Source organism: Poecilia reticulata, linkage group LG16 (genome assembly GCF_000633615.1).
Source record: "Poecilia reticulata strain Guanapo linkage group LG16, Guppy_female_1.0+MT, whole genome shotgun sequence".
Classification (NCBI taxonomy): domain Eukaryota; kingdom Metazoa; phylum Chordata; class Actinopteri; order Cyprinodontiformes; family Poeciliidae; genus Poecilia; species Poecilia reticulata.
This window is the reverse complement of record NC_024346.1, coordinates 27779162-27799603: the sequence shown is the minus strand read 5'-3', so window position 1 is coordinate 27799603 and position 20442 is coordinate 27779162. Positions and strand designations below refer to the sequence as shown.

Below are 20442 nucleotides of genomic sequence, written 5' to 3'. Positions count from 1 at the left end.
AGCTTTTAAATCTCAGTAATGTTTAATCCATCATCTGAAAATAGAAAGACACACACACACATCATCACTTAACAGAAGGGAGAATCTGTTGAATTGTGGACACAATAATCTAAGTTAAATTAAAAAACGGCAGGTAAGAACAATCACATTTTGAAATATGCAGCGAAATGACATCTTATTCTCAACTGCCACAAACTATGTAACAAATCAAACTTTTTTGGCATACCTGCAGAATGTACAAGTAGTTGAGAACTAACAGCAACCCCACCATAATCCATGGTACTAGCAGCATCATGCTATGTGATTGGTTTTCTTCAGCAGCGACAGGGAAGATAGTAAGAATGGTTGAGAAAATAGAAGACAGATTGAGCATATCAGAACGGCCCAGTTCAAGTCCAGACCAAAATGCATCAAGAATCTGCAGCAAATTGATATTAAAAGTTCAGTTTGACTGAGCTTGAGGTATTTTGCAAAAATGTGTTGGGGAAAAAATTTGTCTCTAGAAAAAACTTGCAGCTATAAGTGCAGTGAAAAGTAGTTCTTTTTTAATATTCACTTACGTGGGGCTGAATACAAATGCTCTGCAGATATGTTCAATTTTACTAGTAAAAAGAACAAAAACTCACATGATTTTCATTCCACTTCAAGTGACACACTATTTTATTTTAGATTGTTAAATTTCAATAAAAGGCATCAAAGTTTAAGATTATAATGTGAAACTATGGAAAAAGTTGAAGGCACAGCATCTGTATTTAAAGGGGCAGTCTCGTGCTTAATGGAGGAACTGTTGTGACAAAGTGCTGAAGGCAGAGTGACGAAATTGTAGTCAAATTTCTAAGTCATTTTTGACATTAACATAAGCTTTGTTTCCTTAAACAACGCATGCAAAACATTGTCAATATTCCACTATTGTCAAAAATACACAATTTCCAAATTGGAATGTTTTCGTTAAATAAGAAATAGTCTTGTTAAAAAAAACATGGTGTGTTGTGATCATCCTACCACTTCCTGTCATCTTCTTCTTCGTGGTTTGTGCCAGTGGCGACATCCGGTTGTTGATAATCTTAGCGCCAAACTTTTTTTTTTTATCAAAAAACAAGCTTTGGTAAATTGGCATTAAGCAAATTAATTTTAAAAATGTTACAATTGCACAACTATATTGTCAATAGAAACTCGGCTACTGTGCCTGGAAAACACCTAATGCTAAAGCCAGGTAGAGCATGATGGGCCTTGTTGACAGGATGAGTAGAAAGGAACACGTCGAACTCACGGTGTCGAAATCAGCCACCGACTCGGGCGGTCCAGAGAGTCACAGATGCTTCTCCGTTTTGTGTGTTGACTCTCCGTAATTTGTTTGCTCTAATTTGTTTTGCCGAGCCAGGGGAGTTCTGATTTTAATTTTGCTCCGTGTGTGTTTACCCCTCTTTGTGGATCGCTGATCTGTTAAGCGTAGAGAGAAAGGGAGAGACAGTCAGAGAGAGGAGGGTGGGCTGTTCGCAGAGCCAAATTTAAAAAAAAAAAAGGAGCAGTGCAGATTGTTTTAAGCTCTGGCAACCCCGTCAGGCCCAAAGGCCTCGCTCGCAGTCTGCACCTGCTCCGTCCCCCGGGAGCCTGGTTCCTGAACCGTGGCCCTCGAATCTTCTCCTCAGGCCCCCTGTAGCCCAGCCACCTCATCCCCTCCACATCTCTCCTCTCCTCCTCACTGAAAATTCTCTTTCTATATTTCTCTTCTTTTCACTCCCTCTCTCCTCTTCCCCCTGTGACTCCCAACAATCCCTCCATCCCCAGCTCTGGCTTTTTCCACCCTCTCTCTCCACTCTACCACCTGCTCCTCCTCTTATCCCTCCTTTCACTTTTTGCTCCTGGTTACTCCTGCATTTGCCCCTGCTGAACTTTGTCTTCCCCACACCCCCTAGTTCCTTTCTTTTCACCTTCAGTAAATCTCTGCTGCTACTGGCTCACCCTCCAGCAGCTGGCAGGTCCCCTTGGCACCCGAATGACTGGAACTTGTTTGCCTGTTTGATAACACAATCAAACACAGAAAATACAACCAGAAATATGACAATTAGGAATATTTAAAAAAAAAGTAACATCTGCCATACCATCTTTACTCCCTCGAGAGATGAAACAAAAATAAATCTTAACAAGATGTTTAAAATTGTCACAGCTAGGCTTTATTGAAATCCTCCAGTCGCCTCACTTTTTATGACTGCACAGCCACAGGTAGTTGGATCAGTCAGTCAGACCTACATACAGCAGGATACACATTGTCACACGATATTTACATTACACCGGCATTAACTGCTATGACATTTCTCCAAAAACAAGACATCTAGTTTTAATATGGCTTGATTAAATCAATCCAACTGTACGGTTTGTGGTGACTGGATCGATCAGGTCAGACAAGACAACATGTTGGAAACAGAACCTTAAAGTCCAAGAATCGAGCTCTGAGCTAAAGCCATTAGAGTACCTAAACAGTTTTCAGGTTACTAAAAGGTCCGGTGACATGAAAATAATTTTGGTTTCAGTGTCCAGCTGTTAAAATTGACCAATTCTGTCCCAGACCAATAAAGATGAGTGGAATTTTATAGAATGTCATTCACACAACCATTTTAAACAAAAATATAAGAGTATGTAATCTAGTTTCTTTTCTTTTTTTTTTTTTTAAAGAAAATGCTTCAAGTATTAGAACCATAATTCTCTTTTGGGGTATAGAAATGTTCACACCTTTTTTTCAGCCAACTAACTGGCAGTGTGCAGTCAGCTCTACATTAATCTATGGCCCAAACAGCCAGAGAAAACACGTCATTTCAGTCGTTCTTTTATCCAGTTAAAAAGGACTTTAAAACATTGAAATAATGACATTTTACCAGCTCTTTTGTAAAACATTTAATCGTCTTTATTCCACCCTAATGGGGCAGGGATTACGGTGGTAGGAACCAAGTTTGAGAAAAGGTGTGTGGCTCTGTGTGCTCACTCTAATCACACTACTGCGCACGCAACGCCCCAAATAAAAAAAAAATTTAAAGATGTTTTTGGCTCTAGTGTCCTTTATTTGATAGTTAATTGACAGGAAAGTGGGTAATGAGAGAAGGGGGAAGACATGCAGCAAAGGTCGCCAAGGCCAGGAATCGAACCTGCAACAGCTGCGTCGAGGACTAAGGCCTCCCTATGTGGGTTGTGCTTAACCCCTGCGCCACCACAGCACACCCAACGCGCCAAATTTTTACTTTTTTTTGTAAGAATTATTTCGACACTAGTATCTTTTATTCAACAGTAATGTGGCAGAAAACCAATAACGGGGGTTCACCTTGGGATGGACGAGTCGAGGTTTGTGGTTTCTGTATGCGGGTCGCCGCTCTAAGCAGCCGCCACGTGATGCCACAAATTTAAGCACATTTTAAACTTTTTAAAACCTTCATAAATGGCCCCTTACTTCAAAAAAAAAAAAAATAGGGTTAACATGAACTTTTTAATTATTTTCAGTTTTAAACAGAAATCTCGAGCAGCATATCTTCCTGTTTGGTTGCCAAACGCTCAGTTGGTGCACTTTACCAGCCAGGCACTGGCTTAATTGGCGAGTCATTTGTTTTGGAGCAATCATCGTACATGGGGTTTCGGTTTTCCCTCTGCTGAATGAGCGGCCTGCTGCTTCTAGGAAGGATGCTAATGAGAGCAGTGATACTGAACCAAAACAAAACAGAGAGGTTGTGTCACTGGAAAAAAAAGAAGTGATTTGCAGATAGCTTTTGACAAACTTGTCATTTCAGAAAGAGAGTTCTTTTTCTTTGCCATTTTTTTACCCAATATACAAGCTTCTCACTTTTTGTAACAGCTTTACTCTGAGAAATCATTCATCTGGTGACAACTGTTCCAGACAATTCAGAGCAGCAGAAGGTGTAAAAAAAAGTGGCAAATAAAATTCCACTCATCTCTTTTGTTTTATGGAGGTCTATAAACCACTATGTGTGGGAAATGTATTCTCTAATTTCACCAAGTTTAAATACAGATGTACATATTTATTGGCAACAGTTGTAAAGATGTGCGAACAGCCCTAAAATTAACTCTTGTATTGCAGTGGCATAATTTTACACAGAAAAAAAGTCAGGGTAATCCAATTAAAAATGTAATTGTGTTTATTAAAATCAAACTTGTGGGTATCCTTAAGAATCCCTCTGACATAAATGTAGCTGAAGCTTTTTTAAATAATGTATTTTTAGTTGTTTAGCTAACTTTCTCGGGACTTCTTAATAGATCATAACTTTCTGTTTTCCTGGGATGTCCATGTGATTTGACACAGGAACATGTTGCTTTAAGCCACTAGACTAGATGATAATTCATTTTTATCTTCCCACTATGCATTGAGCAGTACTGTACAGGAGAAGAAGAAAAATATCTTCAAAGCTCATTGTTGGAGAACTGTGATAACACACAATCTAGATTTCATTTGTGAAGCATGGCAGAAAAAAAAAACTTTTCCAACCATCACAAATGTAAACAATAAGTTTACTTAACTTCAGTAGTACTACTCAAACACAATGAAGTATTGGGCTTTCTGTCAGACAAGACAATGACTGATCTTTTCAGCATACAATATTAAGTCACTTGTTTATTTCCAGCATAAATTCAGGATAAAAAAATGCAGAAAAGGATCTCATGCCCGTTATTAGGTACGGTAGAGGACATTTGATGCCGAGTCTGCTTGTCTTCCAAAGGGCCTGGAAATCTTGTTAGAGTGCCAGGCAACATCAAGTCATTAAAATACCAGGAGATTTTACATGACAATCTGCTGTACTGTAATGGGAAATAGAAAAAATAAAACCCAGAATGGATCATCTAGGCATATTGTTCAAAGAGGCCAAAAATCTCTCTGTGTACGCAGACTTCATTAGATTTAACAGGACAAGACTAATATTTATTTCCAATGTTTTATTTCCCCTCATCTTTAATTAACAATTGGATGGAAAAAATGGTAATGTGAAATTATGGTAAAGCAAGGAAAGATGAATTAATTTTAAGGCTATTCACGCATCTTTACCGGCGGAAGCAACTAATGTATCCACATGTCTACTATTAGTTTCATGTTGTGTAATCATCTTTACATCCATCACGTTGCCGTTTTGAGCTCTTCTACCTGAAAGCTCCCCAGATACTTCTGATCCATGTTTTTACTCAGACATTTCTCATCTAGCTACTTTTGGTTTGAAATCCTGTCTCAGTCCATAAAGAGTTTTCATGAACTGTCTCACTGATGACATTCACGCAGGGTAACATTCACATCCACACAGCTAACAGGAGCGATGCATTCTCCCTCACTGAATAATCATTACCAGGACCTCTTTAGTTTCTCATGTTACATCCATCACAGCATCTCTTTTTGGCCTTTACAGCAGACTTTCCTTTAACATAAAGTGAAAAGAAATTCCATTATTGCAAAAATAATATATCTCTGACAGCAATAAGAAAAAAAACATAATAAAAAATATATATTTGTAAACATAAACTCATTAGAAAAATAATCAAATGGCACTGTTAATAAATTATGATAGAACAAAAAAATGACTAATGTCACCACTTTATAAATATTCTGAGCACTAAGGTTGATTTGTTGCTGTGTGCTCAGTTTCAGTTTGCAGTTACGCATGCACCCACACACAACACCTACACGCTGTATGACAAGTCACCAATGAATAGGAATTACAATGTCAGGAATGAAGGACAAATACTTTGTAGCTGTAAATGACTCATATCTTCTGCAGAAGTCTGCTCCATGTTACAGCAAAGGAAGGGCAAAAGGGATGTCTCATGCCGCCATCTAGTGGTCGAATATGGCTCTGACACATCAAGTGAGCTGAAATTGTAATAAATAAATGAATAAAATTGAAGCTTAAACATGAAGTGCATGTAAATAATTACTCAAAATGAAATCTGGTAACTGATACAGGCACAAATTATTTCTTCTGCTCTCAATCCAATAAACCTGCGACTAGACCTGGGTTGGAGATGATGAAGTCATAGGCCTCCTTCCCCAGTCTTTAATCAGATTTCCACAATACACAGCAGCATAAAGGAAATGACACTAGGATCTGTGACGGACGAGAAGTGGCACTCACTGTTATCCGTGTTTACTATTCAGCACACGGATGGTAAACAGCAGAGACACGGCAGCTGTTCCCTTTTGAGCCACATGATCAATCTGCACCTGTTGGAATGGATTTACGCGTTTTTGACACATGGCAGAGTGGTGATTAGTTGCATCATCTCGTAACAAGTGAAGTGCCACCTGTCACGTCTGCAACACTTCCTCCTCCGTCGCCGCGCTTCTCATGAGATCCGACGTTTGGTTTGTGTAACTTTTGCGCCGGCGACTTCTGGATCTGAGGGCGAAACAAATAAGGCAAAGAGGAACTGGCAACGCGACAGTTCGGATGGTAAGGAAGGGGACGAACGGGTACGCCATTATGAGGTTTACTTTGTATCCTCTGCATATAAACACCCAGTCTGATGGGGGAAGTTGGAATTAGCGAGTGGAGACACTGGACTAGTTTCTCCAGATGTGCAAAGCGTCATCAGGACAGGTTGTAGCTGGCTGTAGCTGCCTGCCGCATCCGCTATTCCGCTTTCCTGTTAAGTCCCGCTCTTACTGGTCACAAGTCAAACCTCCAGGTCTGGCATCATCTCCTCTTTGAGCTGAATGTCGTTTTCGGAGCCCGTCCCCACATCCGAGTCAAAAAGCGAGTGGTCCGACTCGGGGGAGGGTGTGTGTGTGTGTCTGGTGGACTGGCTGCCACTGTCACTGTCATCCAGAGTGTCAGTCCTGGAGAACAGGCCAAAGTCCAGCAGGCCTGCAGGGGTGCTACTGCTGCTGCTCTCACTGTCTCCGTCATAAAAAAGGTCCTCTACCTCCACAAACCACTCAGGCCAGAACTTCCTTCGCATCCGCTCACAGAACATGGCCAGGTTGATCAGCTCTCCTGAGAAGACATTAACCACAGATACGGCATTTCAGAGCAAGAGTTAAAAACTCTGGTTTAAGGACTTTTGTTTTTTCTTTTCACAACTGTTAAAGGGGACGTATTATGCAAAATTCACATTTTACACGTTTTGTACTTCAAGTTGCGTCCCAACCGCTTCTAAAAACAGCCCAAGCACTTAAAAAACCCCACCCTGCTGTTTTTTGGCAATAAGCGACTACTGTTTTTTTAAAGGTATGGACGTGTGGTTTATTTCTGCTCTATAGTTTGATTCTGGATGGAAACATGTCAGAGAAGACAAGAAGACAAGACTGGGGCAGAGTTTCACTTTCCAGATCAAAGCATATTTACATGTTAAGATGGCCCAGTCAAAGTTCAGACCTAAAACAAACTGGGAATCTGTGTCAAGCCTTGAAAATTGATGCTCACAGAAGCTCTCCACAAACTCTGATTGTTATACTGATCCTTTAACTTCTGTATCTATAGAGAGATGATTTTAGAGATTCACATGTCAAGTTTATTGTTTTTTAAATATCTGGTTGTACAAATTTTGTTTCTCTCATCATTAGGAGAAACGATTGCCCCTGTGATGGAGAGCTATTTTAGTGTTTTTTGTCACATTCTAATTAGAAAAAGTGATTTATTATTCTCCTACCAGATGACGTTTAAGGATTAAACACCAAAGTGCTCAAAACTTCTTTTGTTGCGCAAAAGACCACTGCCATCTTGTGGTCAAAAGTAAAACATCATTAAATATTCCTCAGGATTTCCTAAAGTTATAGAAAACCTTCTGCATAAGTCAGCTTCATTGTATCTTTACCCTTCAAATGGCTATGTCAATTGGCCACTTTTGTAGTTGTATGGATTATTAGAGTTAATCAATCCAATTCGGCAGATAAGTTTACATTTGCAATACAGGTTTAAGGACTACTCTGAGACACTGGCTTACATAGCAGAGGTTTGATTACACTAAAAGACAAAACTCGGAACAAAACATCCAGAACAAAACATTAGTTATGTTTCGTTTTAAAAAATAAAAACATTAAAAAAAATAATAAAATAAGGTTAAACAGGTGGTGAATCTGTGTGAACCTTTTATGTGTTGTACTCTGGAATAAGCTTTAAATATTGAAGCTGTTGTATCAGATCTTGGAGTCTCCGGTTTGACAGATCCTGCTGAAAGGGTTCCCACAAGGTTTTCATTTCAAAATTTTACACTTTTCCTGACTAAAATCTCAGAACGTTTTTTTTTTATGGTGTTTATAACATTTGTGTAACATTGCCCTCATTAGGTTTTATTATATGCGTATCAAATTTAAAAGCTAAAGTTCTAAATTCATACATTTTTTCTGATTGGTATGAATCAATACTTATTTAAACTTAACTTGTGGTGGAAAAGGTGAAACACTGGTCCTGAATGATAATGACTGATACATATATTCATACACGTTTGTCTTGATGACCATTTATCTATCAAATACCTTTTAGTTGACCTACTTTGACACAAGTAGTGATATACTTTTTACCCCTATAAAGTATATGGGTATTTGTACCCCTATAGTATATAGGGATATACGCTTATAACCAATTTTATGTAATAAGCTAACACAAAGTAATTTATAATCAAGTTCTACAGAGTGCTGCTAATGACTTAATGACAGATTAAGGTGAGTTGGAACAGCGGAACATCTAAAATCCATCTGAGGGCTGCAGTTTCACCCTGGTGGGTTAGATCAAAGCGTATTCATGTCTGACAGCAGCCCAGCCCAAATCTAAGTTAAAGAGCTTTGGCAAGAATTAAAATTTGCTGTTCCCAAAAGCTCTTCCTTTCTGCTGAATCAGTGGAGCGGACGCAAATGCAGGACAAACTTTGATTTTTTTATTTGTAAAACCTTTCAAAAACCATCTATTATCTTCTTTGTGTCAGTTAAAAAGAACCGTGATAAAATACAACTGAAATTTGTGGTTGCAATGCGACAAAATGTGAAAAGGTGCTGAAAGGACTCCAACCTTTGATGAGTTGCTCTGGCCGGGTCCCGGGTAGAGTCCACATAGCCTGAGCCAGATGGCCGAACACTGTGGCGTCTAACGTTGACATCTTGGAGCCCATAAAGTATTTCTTATCTCCTACATGACAAAACAACAGATGTGTTAAATGCAGAGATTTTACAGCATGAGCTCAGCTGCTCCTCTGCCATAAAATTATGTCATCACATGTCACCATTTTATCTTTATCCTAATTAAGGATTGGGCCAGTTACTTTCCAGCCAACTTCTCTCCCACTGATCATGATGATGCCGATGATAAATGAGCTGATGGGTTCCTGCTTCTACCTAGCAGAGTGGCCAGTGTCCTCATGTCCTTCTCCATCAGCGTGTAGACCTCCTCCTTCGAGAATCGGCCGATGCCGTGGCCGTACATCTCTCTGCGCACCATGCTGCCGTTCAGGTGGCTCAGCAGCCACTTCAGCGTGTCACTCAGAGGACCGTTCATCGCCAGCAGCTTCTGGGTTTCTTCCACATTGTCCACCCACTGGCAGTATGCTATTGTCCTGAGGAAACACACGGAGTAACTACAGTTAAAAAATATTAATGAGAATCAAACATTGCTTTGCCTCAACTTTGAGTTCACTGCAGTAATAGGAATCTCATGCTAAGATAAAGAATTCCACTGGTAATTTTCTTTAAAAACGTTAAACAAAAGGCAGAGGATGATGTTGTAATCTCTATTAGAACTATCCCCTAGATGCATTCAATTCTTTTTTTTATCTCAGATTTAGTATTTCTTAAATGAACTTATAATAATATGTTTGCAGAAGAATAAGTGTTAAGTGTCTTGACATAGCAGAGAAAGTAGTTGTTGATGGCTTTTGATGCATGCCCAAACAGGGTTAATTGACAATTTATCTTACATCTCACAATGTTCGCTTCTCACTGCTGGATTTGGCAAATCATGCGGATCTAATATTAAAGGTGCACTGATTGCAGTTTCCCCATCATACCCCATAACTACTTAATAATAAAAAAAACAAAGGTGTGGAGTGAGAGGAGAAAATGATTACAACGGCTCTAGAGGAAACTGGGTAAAACAGGAAAGGTCACACCACCAGTTTGGACATATTTCAAATATTTAAAACCAAAAACTAATCAATAATTATCAATATTGACTGATGTGAAATACTGACATAATGATTTTTTATTAAGCCAAATCGTCCAGCCCTATCAAAACGGATTTAAATGTGCAACAATTTTTTAAAAGAAGAATGCATGCGACTTTGGTTGAGATTTGACTTTTTATTTTATGGGAGTTAATCCGATAGATTTGATACAATAATAATAATGCAGTGTGGTGTTTTGCTAATTTTGTGCAGCTCTGATTGAAAAACTGCAGAGAGTTGTTTCAGTTTCAGTGTACTTTAACTGGAGGCTCAGATCCTGCCTCTGTGTCTACACAAACTTCAGTCTAATTAAAAGAAGTGCACCACTAGCAGTCGCATTTCTCTCTGCTGCCTGCCAGCTCGCTTCATCTTATCAGCTCCGTATCCTGCCTGCTACTTGTTATGTACTAGAGGCCAAGCTGCAAGATGGCACAAAAAAAGTGACAACGGGTGACAAGCATAATATTAACATTTTAAGGAGGAGAAAATTTTTTTTAACAAAAACATCTTCACATTGCAGCTTATCATCTTCTCTTAAAGAAGAGGAAACCTAACAAGTTGCACTAAAACAATCCATCTATTATCCTGATGTTAAGTTAGAATTTTCTCAAAGCACTGTTACTATAAACTGTGTTGTATGTGTGTAAGAATAAACAGATCTAACTCAGTTTTCCAACTATAGTCTCTATAACGTCACCTAGATGTTTGTGGCTATCACAGAGCTACATTAACAAAGCTACTAAAAGAACGACTGCTTTTTAGTGCTTATATGCTATTTGATACATTGATTTTTCTCCATTTTTAGATCAAGCTCTGTGTGCATGCAGCCACTTAATGTTTCAGTTGCTTTGCTCCCTAAAAACGAAATATTTATTATAAAACAGTTTGGTTTTTTGCTTGACTGAACCTGACCAGTGAGTGGCTGGTCAAAGTTACAATGTATGATTTATTTAATCAGTAAACTCGCCATATGTAAACGTTACCAGGACACACTGAAAAAAAAGAACAGCGCCTGCTAACCAGGCTATTATAACAGAGTGAGACTTTGCTGGTTATTTTCACATAGCTTTTTCATAAAAATGAGTGATGTTTACCGTTAGTAGTAGCTACCACAGTAATCATGCTAAGTGCTAATATAGGATGCTAAAGTTACCTTTGAATCTAAACTCATAATAATTGTGTATTTGTTTCATACAAGCAACATGCTAAAATGTCACCTCACCATCTAAAGTAAATAATTATATTAATGTCAGAAATGGTAGAAAAACAAATATTTCTAACGCTAATTATTATTTTAGCTCTTTCAGAGAATCAGCAATCAGCAATAAGAGGTCAAAGTTTTACAGAGAAACATAAATCAGGAATCAACTCAAAATCTCTGGTTGGTACATCTCCAGTCAGATCTTTGAAGTCTCTTAGACTATCTCATACTATGATGAGCTTCAACCTATCAGTTCATCTACAAAATCTGAAGCCTGATGTCAAACTCCCTTTTGTAAGGAGATGGTGGAGGTCCAAATCTCCTGCAGCACTCCTTCAATATACTGTGTATGACTGGTTCCTTGACACAAATTCAATCAAAGACTCTGGGCAGTATCGTGTCTGACTGCAAACTGACGCTTGTATCTGATATCCCAAAGACAGACGCAGCTTTATTAAAATAAAAATAAAAACTGTTCGAGACGTTGGCTAGTATATACGGTCGCCTAAAGCGACTGCTTTCTAAAAAGGCTTCCAGTATATGAATACCTTCCATAAAACACATACTAATAATAAAAACCCCGGACCAGCAGCGGTTGTGTGGTATTTAAGAGCAACATGCGAGCTGTAGCCTCTGGGGCTCAGGAAACAGCCTGCAGATGCTTGCATGCATCTCATCACGTAACGAGCAACAAGCTGTCACAGTGCCCTTCATCAATAATTCAGCCCACAGGTCTAAATGTGGGTCTAAATGTGGCAGGTGGATGTAGTGGCACAGAAAGCAGTCAGAGGGGAGGAAGGATTGGAGGAGGATGTGGGTTATAAGACTGATCGTGGGTTACAAGACTGATCTCAGCTAATGCTATGAGGAATCCACTGAGTGTGGGGTTAAAACAAGATTTTTCTGGATGCTGTGTCCTGATCTTATGAAAGTGATGGAAATGAAACAGAAGGTTAAAGCAGTGTGTGTGTATTATGTGTGTGTGTAGGGGATGAGAGGTAGAAGATGGATTCAGCTTTTAGGTAATGGAAAACAACCTGTGTGTGTTGGAAGAGGAGTGAAAACAATATCCTAGAAGCAGAAGTAGCCTGCGTTTGTTCCAGTCGATCTGGTGTGACTCAACACACCATCAAATCAGGAACCTTCAGGTTCCTGAAGATTCCGGACCAGCCCATAGAAAAATGAAGAGTATTATCCTTAAGTAAAGCTAGAGGGCTAGTCAGCAAACAAACCTTTTTTTTTTTTTTTCAGAATGACAAAGTGGACATTATGTAGCTAAAATAATGTGATCCAAGTTTGTACCAAGCTGTTATACATCCAGTCTTTCATAATGTACCAGGTCTCCATGCTGTTAATAAATATCAGTAGATGTTTTGTCAATTATCTCCAGAGTGGAAAATATGAATATGTTTGTATTCAGTGGCAAAAAGCTTACATAACGAATGATTTTTTTGTTGCTCAAATAATCTCAAACTGTCTAAGAGAATGTTCTGTGAGTGTTTCTTCTGGGTCACCCCTTTACCAGTAGAGGTGCTCCTCAACCATCTTGGTGACTGCTCTGGACACGGCTATTTCTTGTGGGGTCAGGTTCTTGTTCAAGTTGACCCCCAGTTTCTCCTCCAGAAAGTCTACGATGAACTCTGACCCCGACACCTGCTCATGGTTGTACTCGATCCACGGCATCTTTCCCTGCGGTGATAGCTTCCCATCAAAGTAGTTCTGCAAGTGATAAAAACAACAACAAAAAAAAGATGTACTCAGGTCCTTCGTCATTGGTACACAGGCTTTATTTTGAAATCACTTTCTCTAAGGATGAAAAAATACAGCAACTGTGGAGAGTCTGTGTTACCTGGTAAGGCAGATCCAACATGCGCAGGTACGTCTCTATTTTGAGGCAGAAGGGGGAGAGGCTGGGGATGCCGTTCTTTGGTCTGGAGAACTGATGGAGGATGATGGCATCTTTAGAATCCAACTCCTGCTCCTTCCTACACACACAGAGAGGCAGAACACAAATAAATAAAAGTATGCATTTAATAAAGTTAATTTTACTCTATTTAATCAATTATTTTGAGCTCATTGTTAATAAAATGACAGTTTCTTTCAATGAATTGATTTGTACGAATATATTTTGTCACCTGGTTTAAGCTTTACACAGAGAGGACTCTAAGTTATCAGTCTGAGATGTTCAGCACTTTAAGAGATAATTTATTCACGGAGGGTCATGGAGCGATAGGTATTTTAAGCTAGCTTGAAAATATAGCTGATATGCCACTGTCCTGCTCCAGTGTATCAGCTGAGCGGTATCAAGGGCTTGTGAAGGACTTGAATGTGGAAAGTAAATGAGTCATTCTCCCCCAGCTCAGAGCAAACATAATGATCTGATCTGAGACCTGCAGCCTGGAAACACTTAGTGGTGTGCTCATTTGTAAAAAGAAGAAAACTTCATGAGGGGGAAAAGGAGAAATCAGCCACATTTTCCCTCATTTTCCTGCTCACATCACAATATTCAATCAATCAACTGTTAATTTAGTTCCTCCAACAGGACGACTTCTCAATTTTTCTTAAAGCTGAAATAATAAAATGCAGTAGAGAAAATAGCTTTGGTATGCAAGGCAAAATAAAAGCAGGCACGGGCTTTTTTTTAGATTTTATAGAAATAATGACCTTGAGTAAAAACACAAAGGTTACACTGTGTTTCCACAAAGGGGTTAAAATAATTTATACAAGCAGTCAATTACAGTGAATTGCTGACAGTTTAGCATGCACATTAATATCAAATAAATGACATAGTAAAGTGACCAGCATGGTGAAAAACTGACAAATCACAGTAATGATTAGGAAGTAAGGAGAAGCAATGAAAATTAAAAAAAAAAATGTAACCATCATTTGGTCCACACTCCTTACCAGTTGGTGGCAGTAATGCTCCATTAAGCTATTCGCTAACTGGCAATGAACAAAAAAATAGAAGAAAAACCAATTACAGTTCCTAGAAGACAGCATATCCTATACTTTTGACCTCTAAACAAGGAGCGTAATGTGGAATCCAATCAATTTTGGTCTCATCTGACTAGTAGTTGATTGCCTTCTCTAATTCCAGGTCTTTCTGAAGCTCTTCACAAATAGTCCTTGGCTCTTGGACAACTTAGTACCGTAGTTTGTTCTGTAACCAGTGTAATAACTGTTTAGGTTGCAAAGGTCTTGAGAGAACTCATTATTTTTGCCAATTATAAAAAGTTTTTTGTGCGACGTCGTGGTAATCAGACTGCTGGGTCATGACCGCTTTCTAATTATGGATGGATTTCAGCTGGTGTCATGGCATTCCTTGCACCCTGGCAACCCCGTTTCTTCACATGCTCAATACTTTTTCCCAGTGGAGTTTTTCCCACATCTAATACAAATTTCACATCAACTGCACCTTTAGAATTACATTTACTTGGAAATTTGGTGATTTCTTCACTGATTAACATTTGTTATTTTGGTTGTGATACACAGACTTGAGCTAAATACTAGAATAAATATATTTTAAAATGTAGTAGTATTTTTCAAGAATACATGGACAGTTTTGTCCCTTTTTGCAGTTCTTATCAATTAGATTTCAAATTGCAGTTTTAAAAACAGTCATTTCTCAATAGGATTGACAGATCCTATTTCTAGTTATCATTAAATTTGCTTTTCATGGCTGGAGAGATTATGTCTAGCTCAATGCAATCTTGTTTTTTATTTAACTTTTAACTACAATTGTGTAGTTTTCAATTTCTATTTTTAGTATTGCCATTGTTTACGTGCGTTTGCAATGGAATGGCATCATTATTGGAAAGTATTCTATTCCAGGGATGGCCGATGGCCCATGCTTGGCTTTTCAGTGAGACATGTTTCTTGCAAATATTGAGTTATGTTTCTGACCATCTGTTCTGTTATTGTATTATCACAGAATTCAAAATTAAAAGCTAATTTCTATGTCACAAAGATTCGTATTTCATTTTATTTTTTTACTTTAGCTGAATTATATCATTGTCACTTCAACATCATGGAACAGTTCCCAGAATCTGGTCTATGTGCAGACTGACCTCTCTTTAGTTATTGATTTGTGTAGCATAGGGCTGTCTGCTGCTGTGTCCTCACATCTCCCCAGCTCAGCAGTGCGCCACACACATGAGATACTCTTCTGTGTCCTTGAACTGCTTCTTTGCCTACTTTGTTCGCAACTACAAAAACACTTAGTGTTCAGCATTTGTTTCGGCAAACTTCAAACTATCGTTGGACTCTGTCCTGTTGTCCTTCTTTTTGCAAAATGATGACAAAGCTTTCAATGGCGGCTGGCTGTTAATGATTGGTCTTGTGGATCAGATTTGCAGGACAAATGCAGTCATATGCATTTGAAAACCGACTGCACATTTTTTTTTTTGGTCCCGCATTCTGAAGGTTTGTGTGGAACAGCTGCAAGTTCCCCTTTTTGCAGTTGTTCCACTTTAATTGCAATTGCCATCTAACAAGCTGTAGCCACACAGGCTGTCTGGTACCTTTCGAGAGGAATTTAAAAATTACTTTCTACTGATTCAACTGAAAACAGTCTTTTTATATTGGAAATGATTCCTGTGAAATGTGTTACAGTTTTTCAATGAGGGTCTTAAAATTGCAAAGCAATCCTGCATTTTGTACTCAGGCTGGTGTTTGTATTAGAGCAGGCCTTCAGACTGTTTCCTCTATTTAATTGTAGGGAAAACAAATTTCAATAAACTTCAAGGTTTTTAAATATGCTTTACAAGCTGTTATGTTGATCTGTATTTTATCTACTTATAGCCTAAAGTTTGAATGAAAAAAGGCAATATGTTTATTTACTATAAAGTAAACAATATAAATGATCACTGTTGTATGCAGTTCTCTATGCTGCATGCAGAGGTGCTGAATCTCCATTTGTCAGATATACGAGTGGCTCATAAATCGCTGTCCACACACTTGTGGTGCTGAAAACACTCCAAAAGCTAAGAAACTTCAACCTTGATACAGTATTAAATGCGCCGTCAGCATCCTTTGCTTTGAAATCATGTTCATGCAAAGGAGGAGATGAAATGAAGAACTACCTCAGACTTATATATATAGAAGACATAGGAGACAGGAAGTGGCTGTCTGTGAGCAGGGTAATCTAAGCTCGTTTATTGCTGCCACTGCCAACAAACGTGTGACGTGGTACAAACAGATGATTCCGGCAGGCTGCATAGCCGACATCAGCAGCCTGCACGTGATTCAGCAGCGGCTCCAAACACAGCTTACAGATGGGAGGAGGGAGAGAAAGCACAAACTATCAGGCCACTGTAACAGGATGTACTTACTGCCTGGCACTGGGCTGCTCCAAATATATAATCCCTCTTCTGTCAGGCACTCATTGCTGCTCTGACAATAGTCCAGTGTTATCCACCGTACTGCGATTGGAGATGTTAGAAATAAAATTTTTTTGAGGGTCTTCTCTGTTGTTTTCATGAGCAGCTGCGGTATCTATTCATTGCCAATACATGTATTACAGGCCAGGTTGACTGCGGAGCTCCAGAGTTTACACTCACTCACAACCGACCTATGACCCTAGAGTAATGTTTTTGTTGTTGTTGTTGTTGTTTTTTTCTCCAAGTAAACATGTCTTGTCCTTAGTAGGAGGAAACAGACTCCATACTGAAGTGTTATTGTAACATCGATCTATTTGAGATACCACTTAACATCGTTATAAAACCCAATCAATCCCGATTATGGGATTATAAACACTGACTGGTGAATAATAATAAAAACACGACAGTCCAGGTCGCGTGCCCACCTACCTGATGGCGAGCAGCTCGTGCAGTAGGTAGGCTGCAGCAGCCAGCAGGGCCCCCCCGGTGATGTAGAGGGTCTTCTTCCACCAGGACTCCGAGCCCAGAGCCGACATGATGCCGCCGTAGTCCTGCAGGGGAAAGGCGATGATGTAGCCATACAAAGACTGCTGCTGCTCGGAGCCGCACAGCCCGAGCGGCAGGCTGTGATTCCGCCCCAGTTCCACCACGCACGGCCGGGAGGAGGCAAAGCCAGCAGCCCAGTGCATCCTCCCACCTTCGGTTACAACCACCCGGCTTCCTGCCAGCTGCGGTCCCCGTTCGGTATCATCCAAGCGCCCAGTGGGTTACCCTACGGCATGGCGGCGGCGGGACTGCTAGCTATTCATCCAGAAAGCTGTCTGGAGTAAACATTGCGGCTCCTTCTTCCTCGGAAGATGCTCAGCGCCCCGCTCACCTCCCTCTGCGGCTTCTACAAAGCATTGTTACGCATACTGCAAAAACAGCAGCACTACTTCCGGTTGTATTTTTCTAAATAATTGCCACGGGCTTAGGTTAGTTGAGGGTTTCACAATGTTCCAATCTACTAATATTCCTTTCATTAAATATGCAGGTTAGTAAACAAAAAAAAAAACGAAATAAAAAATCTAATGAAGGCGCGGGGGTGTGACGCAGGGCGACCCATGTACGGAGGGCCTTATGGTGAGCTTTTTGAGCGTCAGGCGTGTCTGATACTCAAAATTAATGCGGATTCGCGTTGTTGAGGCGAGTTTCGAGCGTCTAGCGCAGCGCGATTTAAACCGTTTTGAGCGGAAGAGTCGAGCGCATCCAACGCGTTCGACGTACTACCTAGAGACATGCGTGTGTGAACGCACCAAAAGTGCACACAAGTCGAATTTAGAGCGTTGTGGATGCGCGTAACACATTACTGTAATTAAAAAAAAAAAAAAGCCAAGTGTTGAAAATGCAATCTGTTGAAGCTAGGTGTGTTTGTGTGTTTGGGGGGAGGAGACCTTAACTCTAATCAGCAACAACATATTTATTTCCTGAAGTTCACTATATGATTTAGTCAGATTTTTAAAAATAGTTTTTGGTTGCAATTTTACATAATAATTCAATGATACTTTGACAATAATAGTAAAATTCCATAGTTTGACGTGAAAAATGTGTTTATTCAACATCTTACATTTTGTGCTAGCCATGGTCTGGTGTGGCTAAAAATAAAGTTTCTCTGTATTAACGCAAAACATTAAACACAATCCAATTGCTTTGATTTGCAATAAAAAAGCAATAATTAATGGTATGGTGCTAAAGTGACATTTGCTTTTACCAAACACCGACAAAAATACAGTGTGCAGTAGTATACTTGTGTCAAAACTGACAGGGAATATGAAGTTTTAGGGGTATCAAAAATTACTTTTTCAAACTCACCATAAATGAAATGAATAACAAGGTGTCAATGAAGATGAATCTCACCCAAGCTACATATTGCATTTGCAGTTCTTCTTTAATGTATAAAAATACAAATCAAATAGTAAACCAGTTTGAGATAAAGAAAGGCTGGCAATAAGCAGTAAGAGTTCTGAAACTTTCTTTTACTTTGTAGCAACATTGTGACATCATTTCCGGTGTGGAGGTATTAAATTCTGTCATCTTGATGTAGCTTTCCTATTGTCTGATGGGGTCACCCCGCCCTGACGAGCCTCCAGCAGGATCCCAGTGAAAACACGGGCTCCTTGTAATGAACGTACGTCACGTGCATCTTTGATAATATCGAAGCAACTTCCCAATATCATAAAAGTAACCGACAAAAACGCTAATAACGCATAATGCACAACCCATGAATGGAGGCCTTAGTTCTCGACTCAGCCGTCGCAGGTTCGATTCCCGGCCTGGCGACCTTTGCTGCATGTCTTTCCCCATCTCTCATTACCAACTTTCATGTCAATTAACTATCAAATAAAGGCCACTAGAGCAAATAAAACCTTTTTTAAAAAAAGTCTATACTGTAACAAAGTTAAAATATAAAGTAAGAGCAAATATCACTAGAAACTGACAAAGCTTTCTACTCACTCTGGAACAACCTCGAAAGTGAGAGAGGACGGTCATGTTGACGGCTTAATCCAGCAGGAGCAGCCGAGTTGGTAATTTGTTTGTTGGGCATGACAAGGACAGGAAGATGGAGGCAATTTCGAGGAAAACGACCCTGGAGCTTAATAGTTAAGACACCATACTCCAAAATGTCCCGCTGGTGTCTGCGTCCACGTTAGGGAGACCGACTCCGACGACGACGAAATGGGTGAACTAATTATGGACCTTTAATCTTTAAGACGTTTAGCGCTGCTATGGCGACTGTGCAGTCGCGCGCCTTCTGGGAACGTGCACATTAGCAGCGCGAGCTTTTGTTATTCTTCACAGCTGGGGGCTAGACCGTGAAAAACAGCCAAATTGTTAGCCTTGAGGGCTAATTAACATGATGATTGTTATTGATATGATGATTCTTGAGAATAGGGACAAAACAGGTCCTATGGATGTAGCACAAAATTTTAATAAAATATACACAAAATATAAGTTTTAGCTCTGGTTAGCTTATGTTCATCTTTAGTTTTTTCTTGTTTTATTCCTAAGTTGCTCACAACTATGATGTGTCAACTCCTTAACTGACAATTTACAAAACTTTGATGAAATTTTGTGAAATAAAAGCTTAATTTTGGTACAATGTAAAGATTTCATGGACCTGATGAGCTACAATATGGCCTCCTTCAGAATAACATCATATAAATTGAGGTAGTTTGATATTTTGTCAACTCGTCAGATGTCATCTCCATCAGTTTTTTTTGCCTATTTCAGTGAAATTGTTGTCAAATCTCTTAAATGCGCAATTTATTAATTTTAATGTATTTTACATAAATTGCATTACTTCACATGTATGAAGTTTTTAATTTTACTCACTAGTTTGTCACCACGTTCAGTTCTATGTCAACTCCGTCATGCACTGTCAACTCCATCAGATGGATTTTTTTTTTTTAAATAGTATTTATTTTGTTTCTTGAGAAGCATTTGTCTGTAAAATGAGTGAAAATATCACTAATAGGGTATTTTAAAAATCATTTTATATTTATTTGTCAGATGGCGATAAAGTTCTGGGTCAGGTCGATTAAAAATGTAATTTTCTAAAAAATGTTGCAACTTGGGAGTCTGCACCTTAGCATCTTTACATTTCCAAAACATTATTTGTCATATTTGCATACATAAGGTTGAGAAATAATACAAAAAATATAGGAAAATTAAAACCCATTTTGTCCCTAT

General features: G+C 39.2%; 1 protein-coding gene across 2 annotated transcripts; it reads right to left on the bottom strand.

Moving 5' to 3' along the window:
- Positions 1 to 4912: 4912 nt before the first annotated feature.
- Positions 4913 to 19606, bottom strand: faxcb (failed axon connections homolog, metaxin like GST domain containing b). Of its 2 annotated transcripts, XM_008431880.2 has the most exons (7): positions 19207 to 19606; positions 17143 to 17264; positions 13185 to 13320; positions 12858 to 13054; positions 9311 to 9528; positions 8988 to 9104; positions 4913 to 6977 (listed from the first exon to the last, which is right to left on the bottom strand). In XM_008431880.2, exons 1-7 carry the CDS (start codon positions 19240 to 19242, stop codon positions 6658 to 6660), a joined length of 1146 nt encoding a protein of 381 aa, XP_008430102.1. In that variant the 5' UTR covers positions 19243 to 19606; the 3' UTR covers positions 4913 to 6657. The 2 variants fall into 2 exon arrangements, with proteins under 2 accessions (XP_008430102.1, XP_008430101.1); XM_008431879.2 differs by lacking the exon at positions 19207 to 19606 and having other exon boundaries at positions 17143 to 17619.
- Positions 19607 to 20442: the final 836 nt, after the last annotated feature.